This window comes from Mesoplodon bidens (genome assembly GCF_964165515.1).
Source record: "Mesoplodon bidens genome assembly, chromosome: 1".
Classification (NCBI taxonomy): Eukaryota; Metazoa; Chordata; class Mammalia; order Artiodactyla; family Ziphiidae; genus Mesoplodon; species Mesoplodon bidens.
The window spans coordinates 16,056,563-16,076,689 of record NC_138176.1 but is presented as its reverse complement, the minus strand read 5'-3'; the positions used below and the strand labels follow the sequence as shown (position 1 = coordinate 16,076,689).

Sequence of the window (20,127 nt, the reverse complement as noted above, 5' to 3'; positions counted from 1 at the left end):
GTGCCCTCAATCTGTCATGATCCTCTAGCTCCAGGTAACCACTGATCCGTTTTCTGTCAATATAGTTTTGCCTCATTTCAAATTTCATATAAATGAGATCATGTGGTATGTGGTCTCATTGTATTAGCATAATAATTTTGAGATTCATCTAAATTTTTGCTCGTGTCAGTAGTTTGCTTCTTTTAAATCTTGAATGGTATTTCATTGTATAGATAAAATATAATTTGTTTATGTGTTCACTAGTTAGTGGACATTTGAGTCCAGTTTTTAGGTCTTTTGAATAAAAGCTGTTATGAATATTTGCACACAAGTCTTTGGGCATATGTTTTCCGTTCTCTTGTGTAAGTGCTGAAGAATGGGATTGCTGGGTTATTTGCAGTTATGTGTTTAACTTTATAAGAAACTTCCATACTGTTTACCAAAGTGATACTACCATTTACAACCCACCAGCAGTGTATGAGAGTTCCAGTTATTTCACATCCCCACCAACACTTGATATTGTTTTCTTTTTAATTTTTGCTATTCTGGAATTGTAGTGGTATCTTATGGTTTTTATTTGCATTTCCCTGATGACTAATGATACTGAATATCTTTTTATTTCAGTATTTGCCATTTATTTATCTTCTTTGATAAAATGTATGTTCATACTTTTTGTCCATTTTGAAATTTGGGTTGTTTGACTTCTTATTATGGAGCTATAAGAATTTTTTATATATTCTGGATATTAGTCCTTTCTCTGATATATGTTTTGCAAATACTTTCCCCCAGTTGTGGCATACCTTTTCATTTTTACAGTGTCTTAAAAGGTTGAGATTTTAAATTTTGATGAAATACAATTTATCAACGTGTTCTACCTAAGAGATCTTTGTCAAGCTCAAGATCGTAAAGGTTTTTCTCTAGGTATTTAGTTTGGGCTGTCAACCTCAGATCTATCACCTATTTGAGTTAAATTTCATATACAGTGTGAAGTAAAGTCTGAGTTTTTGTTTTTTTTTAACGTGTGCAGCTTAATTTATTGGTCACATATACAAAGGTTGGAATCAGGATAAAAAGCAGTGCTAAAAATTAGTATAAAGCAGTGTTTCCTCGCCTTTCCTGTGTCATGATAACAATAGCAAATGATAATAAGAAACGTGTAGAAAAAGACATGATTTACAACATAATCAAATTGCTTAACACCAGTGACTTTTTCTCATTTTTCTCATTATCCCTGTTTTTTTATTACTCAAGTAATAAATAACAATTACATAAAAGTCTGCAAATTCAAATAAGCAAAAAAAAAACAAAACAAGAATTACAGTTTTCAATAGCTATAAGTATAGAAGAAAGGCAGTGATTTTGTACATTTTAAAAATTGAGCCCCTGCAGTAAATTCACTCATTAGTTATAATTTTAAAAAATAATGAATGATAATATTTATAAGGTGTAGCAGTAAATGGATGGAGCTTCTCACTTGAAAGTGACCAGCCTGGGTGCTTAAGGCCTGAGAGTTTTTTAAGAAATAAATATACAGTTGTTCTTTGGTTGAAAGAGTTTCCTTTCCCCATTGAATTACCTTGGTACATGTGTTGAAGAATCAACTGACCATTTATGTATGAGTCGACGTTTGGTCCGTTGATGTATATTATGTTTAATACCACACTCTACTGATTACTGTAGCTTTGTAAATCAGGCAGTGTCAGCCCTCCATCATTTGTTTTTGTTTGTTTTCAAAAGTTTTGGACTCTTCTAGGTCCTTCACATTGCCATGTAAAATTTAGAATCAGCTTGTCAGTTTATTAAGAAAAAAGCATGTAGGGATTTTAATTGGGGTTGCATTACATCCATAAAGGGGAAAGTTGAGCCTTTAACAATATTGAGTCTTCTAACTCATGGGCATGGTATATTTCAGCATTTGGCACCCTACAACTTTGCTGAACACACTTACTATTCCTCGTAGCTTTTTGGTAGATTCTTTCTTATTTTCTATATAGATGATCATGTGTTATGCTCATGCTTATAAATATTCTTCTTCCTTTTCAATCTGTATACCTTTTATTATTATACTGCTAGGATCTCTGGTACAATATTGAGTAGAGGTAGTGAGAGCAGACATTCCTGTCTTTTTTCATATTTTAGGAGGGAAAGCTCCAGTCTTTTAATTACTGTAGTATTACATTAGTGGTATTTTTTTAAATGCCTTTATCAGGTGGAGGAAATTCGCTTTTATTCCTAGTTTGCTGCATATTTTTCATGAATAATGTTAAATTTTGTCAAATAATTTTCTGCATCTATTGAGAAGATCATTCTTTTATTTTCTTTGATTTCTTAATATGGTGAATGACATTGACTTTCAGATGTTAAGCCACTGTTGTATTCTTGGATAAATCCCACTTGGCCATAATGTATTACCCTTTTCATATACTGCTAGAATTGATTTGCAAAAATTTTGTTAAGGATTTTTATGTTTATGCTCATAAGAGATATTGGACTATAGTTTACTTTTCTTGTAATGTCTTTGTCTGCTTTTCCAGGCTGTAATGGTAAAATGATTTGGGGAGTGGTAAAATGGGGAGTGGTAAAATTTGGGGAGTGTTTCTATTCTATTTTCTGTAAGAGTTTGTGTAGAATTGATATTATTTCTTTCTTAAATGTTTGGTAAAGTTCACCCGTGAAACTATCTGGCCCAGAAACTTTCTTTGTAGGGAAGATTTTGACTGTGACATTTATTTTCTTTAATAAATGTTAGCAATATTCAAATTATCAATTTATTTTTGAATGAGATTTGGTAGTTTGTGTTTTTAAGTAACATCTCCATGTCATTTAAGATGTTAAACTTATTGGCATAAAGCTGTTCATTATATTCCCTTATACTTAATATTTGTGAAATCTGTAGTGATATCTCCTCTTATATCTGATATGAGTTATGTGTGTCCTATTTTTCTTGTCTGTCTGACTAGAGATTAATAGGTTAATCAATTTTATTGACCTTTTCAAATAACCAGCTTTTGTTTCCTGTTTTCTATCACATTGATTAATGCTTTGTTACATTTCTTTTCTCCTTTGAGTTTTATTTGCTCTTGTTTCACTGATTTCTTAAGATGGAAGAATAGATCATTGAATTGAGATTGAGACCTTTTTCTTCTTTTTAAAAATATAAGTATCATTATAAATTCCCTTCTAAGCCAGTAGTTCTCACACTTGATGCATAGGAATCACCTAGAAGGTTGTTAAAATAGATTGCTGTGCCCTAATCCCTGATTTTCTTTTTTTTTTTTTTTTTTTTTGCGGTACGCGGGCCTCTCACTCTTGTGGCCTCTCCCGTTGCGGAGCACAGGCTCCGGACACGCAGGCTCAGCGGCCATGGCTCACGGGCCCAGCCGCTCTGCGGCATGTGGGATCTTCCCGGACCGGGGCACGAACCCGTGTCCCCTGCATCGGCAGGCGGACTCTCAACCACTGTGCCACCAGGGAAGCCCCCTGATTTTCTTATTGATTATGTCAGGATTGGTGCCAGGGAATTTGCATTTTTAAAAAGTTTCCAGGTAATGCCAATTGATGCTTCAGGGAACCACTGTTGAGAATGACTGCTTTAAGTACTGCTTTAGCTGTATCCCACACATTTTGAAATGTTGCATTTTTTGTTTCCATTTAGTTCAAAATGTTTTCTATTTTTTTGTGTGATTTTTTCCTTTGGCTCCTGGGTTGTTGAGTAGTATTTTGTTTGATTCAAATATATGAAGATTTTCCTGATATCTTTCTTGCCTTTATTTCTTGTTTAATTCTATTATTGTCAAAGACTATGTTTTTTACAGTTAAAATTTTTCTTGAGTCTTATTTTCTGACCCAGAATATGGTCTACCTTGGTGAATGTTACATGTGAATTTGAAAAGATCTACATTCTGCTCTAGTTGGTTGGGGTGTTCTAAAAATGCCAATTATATTATGGTTGATGGAGTTATTCACGTCTTCTATATCTTTACTGATATTCTATTCAGTATTTTTCTTAGTTCTTGAAAAACCAGTGTAGAAACTTCCAGTTATGATTGTGGATATATCTATTTCATTTTTAAGTTCTATTAGTTTTTGCCTCACTCATTTACTTATTTTTAATTTTTAATATATAATTAAAATTAATTAATTTTAATTGAAGTATAGTTGATTTACAGTGTTGTGTTAGTCTCAGGGGTAGAGCAAAGAGATTCAGTTATGTATACATATGTATCTATTTTTTTCAGATTCTTTTCCCTCATAGGTTCTTACAAAATATTGAGTATAGTTCCCTGTGCTATACAGTAGGTCCTTGTTGGTTATCTATTTTACATGTATGTTTCACTCATTTAGATGTTCTATTATTGGGTGTTTACACAATTAAAATTGTTGGTTCTAATGATAAATTGTCCTCTTTCAGTCCCAGTTTCCTTCTGTTGTCTTTTCCACCTGAAGACCTTATTTTAGTATTTCCTTTAGAGTAGGTCTGCTGGCCATGGATCAGCTTAATTTTTTTTACATCTGAGAATCTATTCATTTTACGTTCATCACTAAAGGATATTTTTGCTAGATATAGAATCCTGAGTTATAGTTATTTTTATAGTTATAGTTTTCAGCACTTCCTTCTGTCCTGCGTGGTTTCTTAGGGTAAAATCATAGTCATTAACTGTTGTTCCCCTGTAGGTAATTTGTTATTTTTCTGTAGCTGCTTCTGAGATGTTTTCTGCACTTTTAGTTTTCAGCGATTTCATTGTGGTGTGAATTTCTTTGAATTTATCCTATTCGTGGTTTGCTCAGCTTCTTGAATCTGTAGGACTATTAATTTATTAAGTACTTTTTAATTTTATTTTTGTAGAGGTTACTCTAGAGTTTACAATATGCTTATTTATCTTTTCAGATTCTACCTTTAATTAATGTTCTGCCACTTCACATATAGTGTCAGAAACTCAGACTAGTATCCCTGCATTTCCCTCTTTTAATATCATATCTCATATGTTATGAAGACCATAACAAATTGTTATAATTTTTGTTTTGGACACTTAATTATCATTTACTGGGAGGGAAGATGAGAAATGACACCTTTAATATTTATCCACATATCAGATACTTCCTATACTCCTCATTCATCTATATAAATCCGGATCCTGTCTGATTTCAAGTATCATTTTCATTCAGCTTGAACTTATTTTGGTCACTTCTTTATAGGGCAAGTCTGCAATAATATATTCTCTCTGTGGTTTTTTTTTTTTTTCCTTTATCTGAAAAAGGTTTTGTTTTACTTTCACTTTTGGAAAATATTTTGTGGGATATAGAATTCTACTTTGATAGTTATTTTTTGGTATAGAATTCTGAGTTAATGGGTTTTTTCCCCCTTCTCAGTAGTTTAAAAGTGTAACTTCACTGTCTTCTGACTTGCATGCTTTCTGTTGAGAAGTCAAGTGGCATTCTTATTTTTTTCTGCTTGTTCATCTTAATCACTTCATACTATTCCTTGGTGTGGGTTTCTTTATTTCTTTTTTTTTCTCCTGCTTGTATATCATTGACCTTCTTGGTTTTGTGGATTTATAGATTTCATTAAATTTGAGAAACTATTTTTTCAAACATCATTTCTGTCTACCTTACCACCACACTTCTTGTACTTGTATCATAGTAGATTAGACTACTTGATATTGTCATACAGGTCCCTGATATTCTGGTCATTTTTTTTTTAGGGTTTTTGTTTGTTTTTTTCTGTGCTTCATTTTGGATAGTTTCTATTTCAATATTTTAAATTCATTGTTCTTTTCTCACAGAGTATCTAATCTTGTGTTAATTCTATGCAATGTATTTTTCATTTCCAAGAGTTCTATTTGAGTCTTTTTTACCTTCCATTTTTCCCTTATCATGTTCATGTTTTCTGTAACATTATTGAACATATTTGAGTATATTTACAATAGCTTTTTAAACATTCTCTTCTTTTAATTCTATCATCTTTGTTATTTGTCTCTATTGATTGAGTTTTCTTCTTGTTATGGGTCATATTTTCTTTGCCCTCTGTGCCTGTTAATTTTTTAAAGCATTTTGAGCATTGTATGTTTTTACCTTGTTGTCTGCTGGACTTTGCTGTATTCCTTTAAAGATTGTTGGACTTTGTACTAACATGGGGTTAAGCTTCCATTGTAAGCATTTTGGGGGATTGCTTCTGAGGTCTGTTAGAGTGGATCCAGAGCAACTTTTAGTTTATGGCATGATTGTTTTTAAGAACAAATTGAAACCTAAATGAGTCACAATGTAGAGTTACTTAAATAAGTTATGTATCATCAATACAATGGAATTTAGCTGATAAAAAATGAAAAATGGGACCTGAAAAGATGTCCCAGATGTTAAGCGAAAAAAATAGTCGTAAAATAGCATAATTCTTTTGTACAAATATTTACAGGTATGTATGTGCATGCAAGTCATATACATTTGTTTTGTATATTGTAATAAAATATTCAGAATTATAGTTTGAAAATATTCTGAACATAATAATTTGTGAAAAATACCTCTAGATAGTGGGCTAAAGCAGAAGGTAACATTCACTTTTGCATTATACACCTCTTTATTGCTACAATATTTTTTGGTAAGAAGTATGTTTATCTTTTTTTGTTAAAAAGAGAATGAATAAAAACATGAAAACCTTCAGTTTGGCTATATATATATATATATGGCTTTAATAAATGTTTGAAGTATATTAAAGAAATTGTTCCTAAGTTATTATTAACTTCATTCTTTGGAAATTACCTCCAAAATGTAATGCCCATTAGTTACAAGAGTACTCTGAAGTTTCTTCAGATATGTTTAGTTTTCTCTAAGTAAAATTGGCTTTAACAACCCTTTTTGATACTTCTTTTATGACTACTTTTATGACTGTTGAAGTATCACATTCTACAGTACCTTAAAATTGTGTAGGTGTGAAGAATTCTTAAGTATCATCTTTATTTTCTGTTATTTGCTTTGAGTATTTTCAGTGAGTTGTCTAGTATGCCTAAGTTGAGGTGAAAAGTTAGGGGGAAGATGGAAGTGTGGTCTGGGTGGATATTTAAAGACTAATAATAGATTTCTGTATAGTTGCTCTTTATAATCTAAATTTTTTAAGGCCAAGGAGATGTGTATTTTCATCTTCATATTTTTAAAAACATGTCTTTCATATGATTGGGGCTTGTTTTAGTGAATTTGCCGTAGAAATAAGAGTCCCTTCTAGATATATCAAGCAGAATGGGAACTTAATATAGGGAGTTAATTACAAAAATACTAGAGACACCAAAATGAGGGGATCACCCAGAAATCTGGAGCTGCTACATACCCAGGCTGGAGATTAGGACCACATTTGTAATTGAGCTACTTACTGTAGGTGCTACAGCTGCCACTGCGCAGGTGGTACCCCTGCTGCTGTTGCTATAAAACCACCACTGCCACTACTTGCTGTAGTCACTTACCTGTTCCTTCTGTTAGAGAAGAAAGCAGAATCTTTCTTTCTTTTGCCTTCTAAGCTCTCCCCAGTACTTTCATTGGTGGTACCTGACAGTAACACATCTGTCAGCGAGTCTTGGAAATTTAATTTTTAGGTTTTTATCAATAATACAAAGCACTCTTAGAAGGGACAGTGGGACTCATTACCAAGAGATAAAAGACCAGCAGAGTGCTAAAAATTGTTAAGGGCAAAAGTCATATCTTAATTTTAGTCTTTGTAATATCAGTGACTAAACTCAGAGCCTGTGACATAATAGGCTCTCATAAACTATTTGTTAAGTCTTTTTTTTCAGGTTTGTTTACAAATACAGAAATGTATGTGAGAATAAAGTTTTCATTTTCTCTCTCACATACAAAAATTAGGTATTTTCAATATTTCAGAGTTTAATTAAAATTTGCAAAAAGACCAGTCTTACTTACCTTCAATCCCTTGCACCCAACATAGTAACTAGCACATATTTATTTATTTATTTATTTAAAAAATAAATTTATTTATTTGTTTATTTTGGCTGCGTTCGGTCTTTGTTGTGGTGCGCGGGCCTCTCATTGCGGTGGCTTCTCTTGTTGCAGAGCATGAGCTCTAGGCACGCGGGCTTCAGTAGTTGTGGCACGTGGGCTCAATAGTTGTGTCTCGTGGGCTCTAGAGTGCAGGCTCAGTAGTTGTGGCACATGGGCTTAGTTGCTCCGTGGCATGTGGGATCTTCCCAGACCAGGGATTGAACCCGTGTCCCCTGCATTGGCAGGTGGATTCTTAGCCACCTAGCACATATTTAATAATTTTTTTAAATTAAATGATTATTAGGTATACTTTACTTATAAAATGTGGTATTAGAATGAACTTGTTGGTAGTTTGGTGGTATATTAGTTTTATTTCTAAATACTATTTGAGTTCATGATTTATCTTCTTTCTCTTACAGCATCAAACACTTGGCTTGTTCCGGAAACTAAAGGAGCTATTGTTCAAGGTGGATATGGCCATACCAGTGTGTATGATGAAATAACAAAGTCCATTTATGTTCATGGAGGCTATAAAGCATTACCAGGCAACAAATATGGATTGGTAGATGACCTTTATAAGTATGAAGTTAACACTAAGACTTGGTGAGTAGATTGCTCAGGAGTACATTGTATATCTTGTACTGGTCATTTCACATATGCCAGTTTCTCTAGGGTACATACCTAAAAGTGAAATTGCTGTGTGTGAGGATATTCCCATCCTTAACTTTATTACCCATTGCCTAATTGCTTCTCAAGTCACTGTGATAATGTATACTTCCACCAGCCAAGGTATAAGTGTCCTTGTTTCTTCGTAGTCTCACCAACACTTGGTAATTATGAGGATATTTTCCTTTTGCCAGTGCAGTGGATGTGAATGGTATTGTACTGATATTTTGATGTGCATACCCTGATTGCTATAGTGAATAAGCATATTTTTCTGTGTTCAATTGCACTCGTGTTTTCTATTTAGTGAATTGCTTATTGATTTTTCTAGGTATACAAGTTTTAAAATAGAATTTTTGTTGTACTCATTTTCTTTTGTAGGGCCTGGGAAGTGATCCCCTTTTTGTTTTTAAACACTAAACATTCTTTTAAACTTATATGAAATTACTTTATGTGTTTAAATGAAATACAGTTTTCCACCAAATTGTGATTTGTTCTTTCCTCTTCACTGTCACTTTCGAACATATATTCTAATTTACACTTTATTTGAAAAAAGGAAGATGAAATTTAAAAAATGAAGACTTTTCCTTTGGGTAATTTTCCTAATTTTCATTTTTTTAGTTTAATAAAATGCAGTATTATATTTTAGTAGATAGGCTACCTTGCTGAGCTATTAGTAAATGTGTGTTTAGAGAAATTCTTTTTCAATGGGGAAATGGATTATTCTGGACTGCTATTTCCATTGAGAAAAATTAGGAATTACATCTTTTTAAGGCATCATAGGACTATAAAGACAGTCCTATTTGTTGGTCAAGATTAAGGAGAGATAGAATGAAAAGGGAGGTATGATTGGCATTTTGCACAACTTTTGTCCTTGAGACAATTATAAATCCTGAAAACTGCCTGAGAAACTGAGCAGAGCTTTCGTCAGTCAATATGGAGGACCAAAATGGATTTCTAGGTGTGCCAAGGAATAGGGGTCTTGTTACACACTTCACAATGTAGTCTGATTCCTGAAGTTCTAAACCTATGAGTGAGTATAAACTTTTCTTTGAATCATCATGGTCTTTCATTGGTTTTGGTGCTCTGCCCATAGTCTAACTCGTGGCAGAGCAAAAGTAAATCCTCTCTTGAGGAAGACAATATCATACAGAGCCTCACATTATTTCATATACAATATTTGTTACAAAACAAAAAATAATAAGGCTTAGGAAAAGAAAAGCCATGAAAAAAACCCAGCCATTTGAAATACACCTATAGGATAATGGCATTTTCAGACAGAAACTTTAAAATAATTAGGATTTTATGATCAAGAAATTAAAATATAAGGTAGGAAAATATTAACAGACAACTGGAAACTTTTACTAAAGAATCAAATGGAAATTATAGAAATGGAAAGTAGATTAAGTGAATTAAGAATTCTTTGGATATGTTTACAGCAGGTTAGACACAGCTGAGGGGGGATTAACCAAATGGAAGATGGGTCAGAAGGAAATACCCATGTTGAAATAAAGAAAGACAAAGAATGAAAAATAAAACAGGGAAAGAAATATAAGGGACTTGTGGAAATGTTCTAACATGCATGTAATTGAGGTCCAGAAGAAGAGGATTGAGAAGATAATGTGGAGCACTGTTTGAAGTCTTAAATGACTGAGAATTTTCAAAAGTGACAAAGGATAGCTAGCTACAAATTGAAGAAATTCCTTGAGTACCAAGGGGGTGAGTACAAAGAAACTTACACTTAAAAATATCACTGTAACTGATGAAAACCCAAATAGAATGAGAAAAGCAGCCAGAGGGGGAAAAGGCGTATTCTCTTTAAAGAAGCAACACTAAGACTGACAACTGGTTTTTTAACTGAAAAAATGGAATCTAGAAGACATGGTGTCTTCAGATGGCTGAAGGAAAATATCATCAGTCCAAAGTTCTTCACCCAGTGAAAAACCCTTAAAAAATGAAAGGAAAACATGGACTTTTCAGAAAAACAAGATGAATTTGACAGCAGCAGACCGGCAATACAGCAAACACTAAATAAATAAAGAAAATGCTAAATAGATCTTCAAAATATTGAAGTAAAAGAAAAATGATCCTAGATACTAGAAGGAATAGAGAAATGGAAAGGGTATATCTAAGTGATTATTTATTATGTAATACTATAATAGTAATAGAGGCTTAAACATATACAAAATTTAAATGGATGATAATAGCAGCACATAAATCAGAAAGAAGGGTAAATGGTGTTCAACATTACTAAGGTCCTTGTATCATATGGGAATTGATAAAAAACTAATTTATAGTAGACATTAATAGTTAAGGATTTATATTGTAATCATTAGGTAACAACAAAAAATAAAAGTAAAACACTGTATATCCAACAGGTGAATAGAGGGAAAAATTAGAATAGTACTTAATGCATTTGGAAGAAAACAAGAAAGGAATAGAAAGGGAACAAAGTAAAGTTGGGACAAATATAAAGGAAGATGGTATATTTAACTCCAAATATGTCATAATTATACTAAATGTGAGGAAGTAAATATTCCAGTTACACTGAATGTAGGAGACAAATATTCCAGTCAAAAGCTAAAGTATTTTGGACTGGGTATAAAAATAAAACCTAGTCCTATGCTGCTTAGAACATATACAAAAAATATAAAAATATTTAAAACTTTTTTGAATCAAAATCAAGATGATTATGATGCTGCCAAGAGGGACATTTATAACTTTAAATGCATTTATTAGGAAAGATTTTAAAAAGCTTGAAAATCTGTCTAAGAAGTTAAAAAAGTTAAAAGAAAAGAACAGCAGATTAATTCCAAAGAAGGGATAAAGTAAATAAAGATAGGGAAAAGAAAGAGAATAGGAGATAGAGTACAAATTAGTGAAATAGAAAACAAACATATGATAGAGATGATCATATAGCCCCCCAAAATCAACAAAGTTGGTTGTTTGTGAAGAGTAATAGATAAATCCCCACCCAGATTTAGAAACAAAGATTACAGTTGGTCCTCTGCATCTGTGGATTCAACTAACCATGGATTGAAAATATTAAAAAATATTCCAGAAAGTTCCAAAAAGCAAAGAAAACTTGAATTTGTCATGCGCCAGCAACTGTTTACATAGCATTTACATTGTATTTACAACTGTTTACATAGCATTTACATTGTATTGGGTATTATAAGTGACCTAGAAATGACTTAAAGTATACAGGAGGATGTGTGTAGGTTATATGGAAATACTATGCCATTTTATATAAGGGACTTGAACATCTGTGGATTTTGATATCCGTGAGGCTCCTGGAACCAATCTCTCACAGATACTGAGGGATGGAACCAATCTCTCGCAAATAACCAAATCCAGAATGAAAAAGGACATTACAGACATTAAGTTCTACAGACATTAAAAGATAATAAAAGCATATGATAAGCAACTGTATGACAGTGAATTTAAAAAAAATCAAATGAACCATGTCAAATGTCTAGAAAAATGAAACCAGAATTGACACATGGAAAGATAGAAAATTGGAATAACATTATAGCAAAGAAATAGAATCTATACTTGAAATGCTCTTCTCTTAAAAAACAAACACAAACAAAACAAGACAAAATAAAACCAAAAACTCGCCAGGCCCAGATCACTTTACTGGTGAATTTGCCCAGACATTTAAGAAGTACATATTTAAGAAATAATACCAGTCCTTCACAAAATTTCAGAGAACAGAAATAATTATTTTGCAATTTATGGGGCTAGCAAAACTTTGATACAAAACTATGAAAAAGATAATACAGGTAAGAAATTATAGTGTTATATTTTTCATGCAAATAGATAGACAAAATATCAGGTGAATCCAGCAATTTATGAAAAGTATAATACATCATTTGGCTTCACTCTAAGAATATAAGGTTAATTAAAAATTCATAAAATCAGAGTAATTAACACATTAAAAGAATAAAGAAGTGAAGGCATATAATCTCAAATGTTGCAAAGGAAAGTTTAGATAAAATTTAACAAGTATTCATGATAAAAACTCAAATACAATAGGAATAGAAGCAAACTATTTGTGTGGTAAAAGGTACAAACCAATAGAAAAACTTTATTGCAAACGTGATAGTGTAATGTTGAAAAATTTTCCTTTAAGTTTAGGAATGAATAAGAGTGGCTACTATCAGTGTTTCTATTCAACATTGTATTGGCATTTCCAGCCAGTGCAATAATACAATTAAAGTTAAAGGGAATAACAAAGTATAAAAGATATATGGGTAATAGGTTGCTAGATATAAGGTCAATATAAAGAAAACCAATCCAATATAATTCTGTATACCAGGAACAATTAGAAAATGATTTAAAAGCAATACAATTTTAAATACAATTTAAAAGCAATACAATAAAAGCAATACAGTTTACCATCAGAACATCAACAATGTGAGATGTAAATGTAATGACATATACACAGGATCTTTCCATAGAAAACTCAAAAACCGTGTGAGAAGTTGAAGACCTAAATAAATGGAAGATACATAATGATAATTAATTGAAACAATATTGTAGAGATATCTGTTCTGCCCAGATTGATCTTTAGATTTAATGTAATCCCAAAACAAAATTGCAGAAAGTATTTTTCTTTTAGAAATTGACATGCTTATTTAAAAATTTGTATGAAAATGCAAAAGACCAATCATAGCTAAACCGAAACTTTTAGAAGAACAAAGCTGGAAGGCTTCTCTACTAGATTTCATGAATTCGAAGCTACAGTAATTAAGTGTTGCTGCAAAGATAGGGACATAGACCACTGTAGCAAATAGGAATTCCCCAGACAGACCTACACATTTATTGGCACTTAGTGTAACAAAGTTGGCACTACAGAGTCGTTTTTTCAATAAATTATTCTGGGCCAATTGGTATACAATTGAAATAAATGAATTTGGGGCCCTGCTTCAAATCATATGCAAAAATTAGTTTCAGATCAATTGTAAATCTAAGTATGGAATGTAAAATAATAAATATTGTAGAAGATAACGGGTAAATATCTTTGCTTTTGTTGGCAAAGAAAGACTTTAAAAATAGTATTTAAATAGTACTCTTAATAAAGGAAAAATGATAGACTGAACTATGTATGTCTAAAAAATATCACTAAGAAGGTGAAAAGGCAAGCTGCAGTGTAGGAGATATTTGCAACTCATAAAGTCAACAAAGGTCTCTATTCCCAAATATGTAGAGAAGTACTACAGATCAGCAAGAAAATGTCAGATGACTCAAGAGAAAATGGGCAAGCGACTTGAACAAAAGGATATCCAAATGACCAAAACTCATTTAAAAAGTTGCTCAACCTTATTAGCCACAGGGTAATTTAAATTAAGATAACATTCAGGTACCACTACACGTCCACTTAAATGGTTAAAATTTACAATATTGATAATTCAAGTGTGTATAAACCAGTAGAAGCATTTGAAAAACATTTTGACAGTTTCTCCTAAATTTGAATACATTCACACACCCATATGTAATGTATGTATCCTATGAAATAGTTATTTTAGTTATATATTCAACAAATGCATATATGTATGCAGTACAAATGTAGTATACATATATACTATATTTCAGATACTCATTATACAGACACTCATTATTATATGTATGCAGTACAAATGTAGTATACATATATACTATATTTCAGACACTCATTATACAGAGAAATTGTCAAGGATAAACATCATGAATAGTGTGTTCATCAGTATTTAGTAGAATATAAGTAACTAATAACATATTATAAAATTGTCTTATATCATTTTCCAAAACCTCTGACAGCTACATTTTTAGGAAATCACAAAAACTTGATAGTTTAATAAACTAGCTTTGAATACTTTAATGTAAAACTAATTCTCATTATACCAAATTTAAGAAGCTAGAAGAAATCATTTCATGTAACCAGATTAGCATTAATATGAAAACATATTTCAAGTATATGTGATTTCAAAGATTTTTTAAAGTACAGAATTAATATAGTACCACAGAAGCACTATCTAAAACATCCTGTATTTATAGGAATTCCCATTTCTCAAAAATGATTCCTTTTGCATTGCTAGGGTGTTTTATTAATTAGTATTGTATTATCCTTTGCTAAGAGACTTTTAATTTGCTGTAACAATTTTGAGTACCAGGGCCATTATGGTCTTGATTTGTTAGCCTTGTTAGATGAGGTGTCTCATAACGTTTTTTGCACATATATGTTTGTAGAGCTTGTAGTAGGAGCCCACGTCTTCGTTTTTTTCTTCTATGTCAAGGCTTTTCTGTGATAGTAGAGACCTCAAATTTTCTTGTCCTATTGTTGAAGTCAATTTCTCTATTATTGTGTTCCTTTAAAACACAATAATAAAAGCACAATATGTTTTAACACATAAGGAACATATTAAACATTATCATTTACAACTTGCAACTGTAATTATAAATTGGGTATTTTTTCCAGTTTTTTCAAGTTAAAAAAAAAAGATTTCAACTATACTTCTAGAAATACTAAAAAAGAAAAGTGGTGAGTCTAATGTTTCCTCATGATTAGATTCAGGGTTTGCATTTTGGTAGATCACTAAAATGTGTTCTATGAATTTTTTTTTATTTTGGGAAAAAACTTTTACTGAAATAAAATTCATATAACATAAAATTCTCCATTGTAACCATTTAAAGTGTACAATTCAGTGGTTTTTAGTATATTCATAGTGTTACGCAACCATCACTAATTCCAGAATATTTCCATCACTGCAAAAAGAAATCCTATACTTTCCTATACCCTTTCCCTCCATTTCCTGGAAACCACTAACCTACTTTCTGTTTCTCTAGATTTGTCTCTTCTCAGTATTTCATATAAATGGAATGTACAGTATGTGACATTTTGCATCTGGCTTCTTTCACTTTGCATAATTTTTCAGGGTTCATCCATGCTGTAGTATATTTCTGTACTTAATTCTTTTTTATGGCTGAATAATATTCCACTGTATGAATATACCTCATATTGTTAATACACTCATCAGTTGATGGACATTTGGGTTGTTTTCACTTTGGGCTATTTTGAATGAGGCTGCTATGAACTTTCATGCAGGCGTTAACTTTCATATCTTGGTTAAAGTAATGGTTAAAGTGTTTCCAGGTTTCTCCACTGTAAAGATACAATTTTTCCTTTTTAAATTAATAAACACCGTGTGGAGATACTTTGAGACTATGTAAATATTTTGTTTCTCATTAAACTTTTACACACTAGTTTTAGCATCCATTGATCATTCTTGTTATCACTGTGATGGTTACCAAATGGTGATATTGTAATATTATTCCTTGTAAATATCCCAAGTTGTGTGTTCACTTATATCAGTATCAATTGATGGATTTTTATTTTAATCAATGTTCTATAATCAATTACTATTCTTTATTTTGGTGTTCAAAGTGTCCCAGATTTGGCCATCGTGAGCTTCTTTCAGTAAGCCTCCTCTATTCTTTAGACATGTCCCCAGTCACTCTAGTGCATTTCTACACTTTCTGGCACAGATGCAAAAAAAAAAACAAAAAAAAAAACTCTGTTTACACCTTGTAGTTTCCCTGCTGGAGTAAGTCATTTCCCCCAAGGAACCTAGATTACTTTTAGTAGAGAATGGTATTTAAAAACCAAGATTAGTGGACTAGGTATGTTTATTACTTTTTTGATGTGTTTATAGACCCTATCAGAAGATGGAGCGAGAAATTTTACAAAGACACACATGTTTATACTTATTTATAGAAGTGGGTATATAGCTCTGTCTTTGTATATATGTCTGTCTGTCTAAACCCTGTCTGTCTAAACTGCATAATGATGTAATACAACATTACAGGATTTATTTTAGACCTGTCTTCCATATTTGTAAATTCCTTTTTAAAGTGAGAAACCTGGATCCCACTTTACAATTCATGTATTTTTAAAAATTATCTGCTTATCAGGTACTAAGAGTAGGGTTTATTTATTGCAGTAAAGATATCATATCTGGAAAAGCAACTGCAGTTTTTATCACCACCATTTTATTTTGTTGTCCTTTAATTAATAGACTTTAGTTTTTAGAACAGTTTTAGGTTTAAAGAAAAGTGAGCAAAAGGTATGGAGATTTCCCCAATACTCCCACATCTTCCCCACCCCAAGTCCCTCTATTATTAACATCTTGTATTAGTGTGGTACGTTTGTTACAATTGATGAGTCAATATTGATACATTATTATTAACTAAAGTCCATAGATTACATTAGGATTTACTTTTGTGTTGTTGGTCCAGTGGGTTTACACAATGTATAATGACATATTCCACTGCTACTGTATCATATAGAATAGTTTGAATTGCCCTAGAAATCATGTGTGCTCATCTCCCTCTCTCCCTGCCCAACCTCTGGCAACCACTGATATTTTTACTGTCTTCATTGTTTTTGCCTTTACCAGAATGTTATATAGTTGGAATCATATAGTATATATCCTTTTTTAGATAGGCTTCTTTCACTTAGCAATTTGCATTTAGGGTTCCTCCAAGTTTTTTCATGGCTTAATAGCCCATTTCTTTTATCACTGAATAATATTCTGTTGTATGGACATGGTACAGTTGTTTATCCATTCACCTGTTGAAGGACATCTTGGTTGTTTCCAAGTTTTGACAGTTATGAATAAAGTTGCTATAAACATCTACTTGCAGTTTTTTGCGTGGACATAAAATTTCAACCAGTGAGTGCAATTGTTGGATTGTGTGGTAAGAGTGTTTATTTTTATGAGTATGTTTAGTTCTGTAAGAGTGGTTGTACTGTTTTTCATTCCCACCAGCAATGAATGTTGCTCTGCATCCTTGCAGAGCATTTGGTGTCAGTGTTTTGAATTTTATCCATTCTAATAGGTAGTGGTATTTCATTGTTTTAATTTATAATTTCCTAATGACCTATAATGAGCAATTTTCCATGTGCTTATTTTGCCATCTGTGTGTCTTCTTTGGTATCTGTTCAGACCTTTTGCCAATTTTTAATTGAGTTATTTGTTTTCTAATCATTGAGTTTTAAGAGTTCTTTTTATATTTTGGATTCAGGTCCTTTATCAGGTATTTGCTACAAATATCTTCTCCGAGTTTGTGGCTTACTGTTTCATTCTCCGAATTGTGTCTTTCACAGAGTCAAGGTTTTTAATTTTAATGAAACCCAACTTATCATTTTTTTCTTTCATGATTTGTGCTTTTGGTGCTGTATCTACAAAGTCATCAGTAAACTCACGGTCACCCAGATTTTCTTCTATATTATCTTCTAGGAGTTTTATAGTTTTGCATTTTACATTTAAGCCTATGATTAATTTTGTGTTAATTTTTGTAGAAGGTGTAAGATCTGTCAAACTTTTTTTTTTTTGCATGTGGATGTCCAGTTGTTTCAGCACCATTTATTGAAATGACTCTCCTATCTCTCTTGAGTTGTTTTTGTTCTTTTGTCAGTAGTTGACTACTTGTGGGTCTATTTGTGGGCTCTTTTTTTTTCTTTTTTTTTTTGGCGGTACGCGGGCCTCTCACTGTTGTGGCTCTCCCGTTGCGGAGCACAGCCTCCGGACGTGCAGGCTCAGCGGCCATGGCTCACGGGCCCAGCGGCTCCATGGCATGTGGGATCTTCCCGGACTGGGGCACGAACCCATGTCCCCTGCATCAGCAGGCGGACTCTCAACCACTGTGCCACCAGGGAAGCCCTCTGGGCTCATTTTTATGTTCCATTGATCTATGTGTCTGTTCTTTCCCCGGTACCACACTGATTTTTTTTCCCACACTGTTTTTATTATTGTAGCTTTATAGTAAGTCTTGAACTCAAGTAGCGTTAGTTCTCTGAATTTGTTCCTGTCTCTAAGTATTGTGTTGGCTATTCTTGTGAGAATTTTGATGGGATTGCATTGAATATATAGACTAAGCTGGGAAGAACTGACATCTTGACAGTAGTGAATCGTCCTATCCATGTATTATATATGGCCTATCCCTTTATTTACCTCTTTGATTTCTTTCATCAAAGTTTTGTAATTTTCCCAATGTAGATCTTATACATATTTTGTTAGATTTATACCTATTTCAGTTTTGTGGTGGTGCTATATAAATGTGTCTTTATTTCAAGTATCCGTTGTTCATTGTTAATATGTAAGAAAGTGACTGACTTTCGCATATTAACCTCGTATCCTCCAACCTTGCCGTAATTACTTATTACAGGAGCTTTTTGTTGTCATTGTTGATTGTTTGGGATTTCTTACATAGGCAATCATGTCATGTGTGAACAAAGACAGTTTTATTTATTCCTTACCATTTTGTATATCTTTTATTCCCTTTTCTTATTGCACTAACTAGGACTTCCAGTAAAATGTTGAATAGGAGTGGTGAGAGAGTATATCTTGCCTTGCTCTTTCTTAGAAATAAAACATCTTTCCATTTGCTTGCCATTAGTATAATTGTTTTTTTAATAGATCTTTATTGGAGTATAATTGCTTCACAATACTGTGTTAGTTTCTGTTGCACAACAAAATGAATCAGCCATATGCATACACACGTCCCCATATCCCCTCACTCTTGAGCCTCCCTCCCATCCACCCTATCTCACCCTTCTAGGTTATCACAAAGCACTGAGCCAATCTCCCTGTGCTATGCTGCTGCTTCCACCAACCAACTATTTTACATTTAGTAGTGTATGTATGTCGATGCTACTCTCCCTTCGCCTCAGCTTTGCCCTCCCACCCATGTCCTCAAGTCCATTTTCTATGTCTATCTCTTTTCCTGCCCTGAAACTAGGTTCAGCAGTACCAATTTTTTTTTTTTTTTACATTCCATGTCTATGTGTTAGCATATGGTATTTGTTTTTCTCTTTCTGACTTACTTCAATCTGTATGACAGACTCTAGGTCCATCCACCTCACTACAAATAACTCAATTTCGTTTCTTTGTATGCCTGAGTAATATTCAATTGTATATATATGCTACATCTTCTTTTTCCATTCATCTGTCGATGGACATTTAGGTTGCTTCCATGTCCTGGTTATTGTAAATAGTGCTGCAATGAACATTGTGGTACATGTCTCTTTTTTTTATTATGGTTTTCTCAGGGTATATGCCCAGTAGTGGGATTGCTGGGTCATATGGTAGTTCTATTTGTAGTTTTTTAAGGACCCTCCATACTGTTCTCCATAGTGGCTGTATCAATTTACATTCCCACCAACAGTGCAAGAGGGTTCCCTTTTCTCCACACCCTCTCCAGCATTTGTTGTTTGTAGATTTTTTTCATGATGGCCATTCCGACTGGTGTGAAGTGATGCCTCATTCTAGTTTTGATTTGCATTTCTCTAATAATTAGTGTTGTTGAGCATCTTTTCATGTGCCTCTTGTCCATCTGTATGTCTTCCTTGGTGAAATGTCTGTTTAGGTCTTCTGCCCATTTTTTAACTGGATTGTTTGTTTTTTTGATATTGAGCTTCATGAGCTGTTTGCATATTTTGGAGATCAATCCTTTGTCTGTTGT

The 20,127-nt window shown here is 32.7% G+C and overlaps 1 protein-coding gene across 1 annotated transcript in view; it reads left to right on the top strand.

The window, feature by feature from the left end:
• Positions 1 to 20,127, top strand: part of ATRNL1 (attractin like 1) — a 696,121-nt gene that overhangs the window by 86,597 nt on the left and 589,397 nt on the right. The window contains exon 9 of the mRNA XM_081236563.1: positions 8,379 to 8,562. Within this exon, the coding sequence (XP_081092689.1) occupies positions 8,379 to 8,562 (184 nt within the window). The remainder of the gene's footprint in view (positions 1 to 8,378; positions 8,563 to 20,127) is intronic.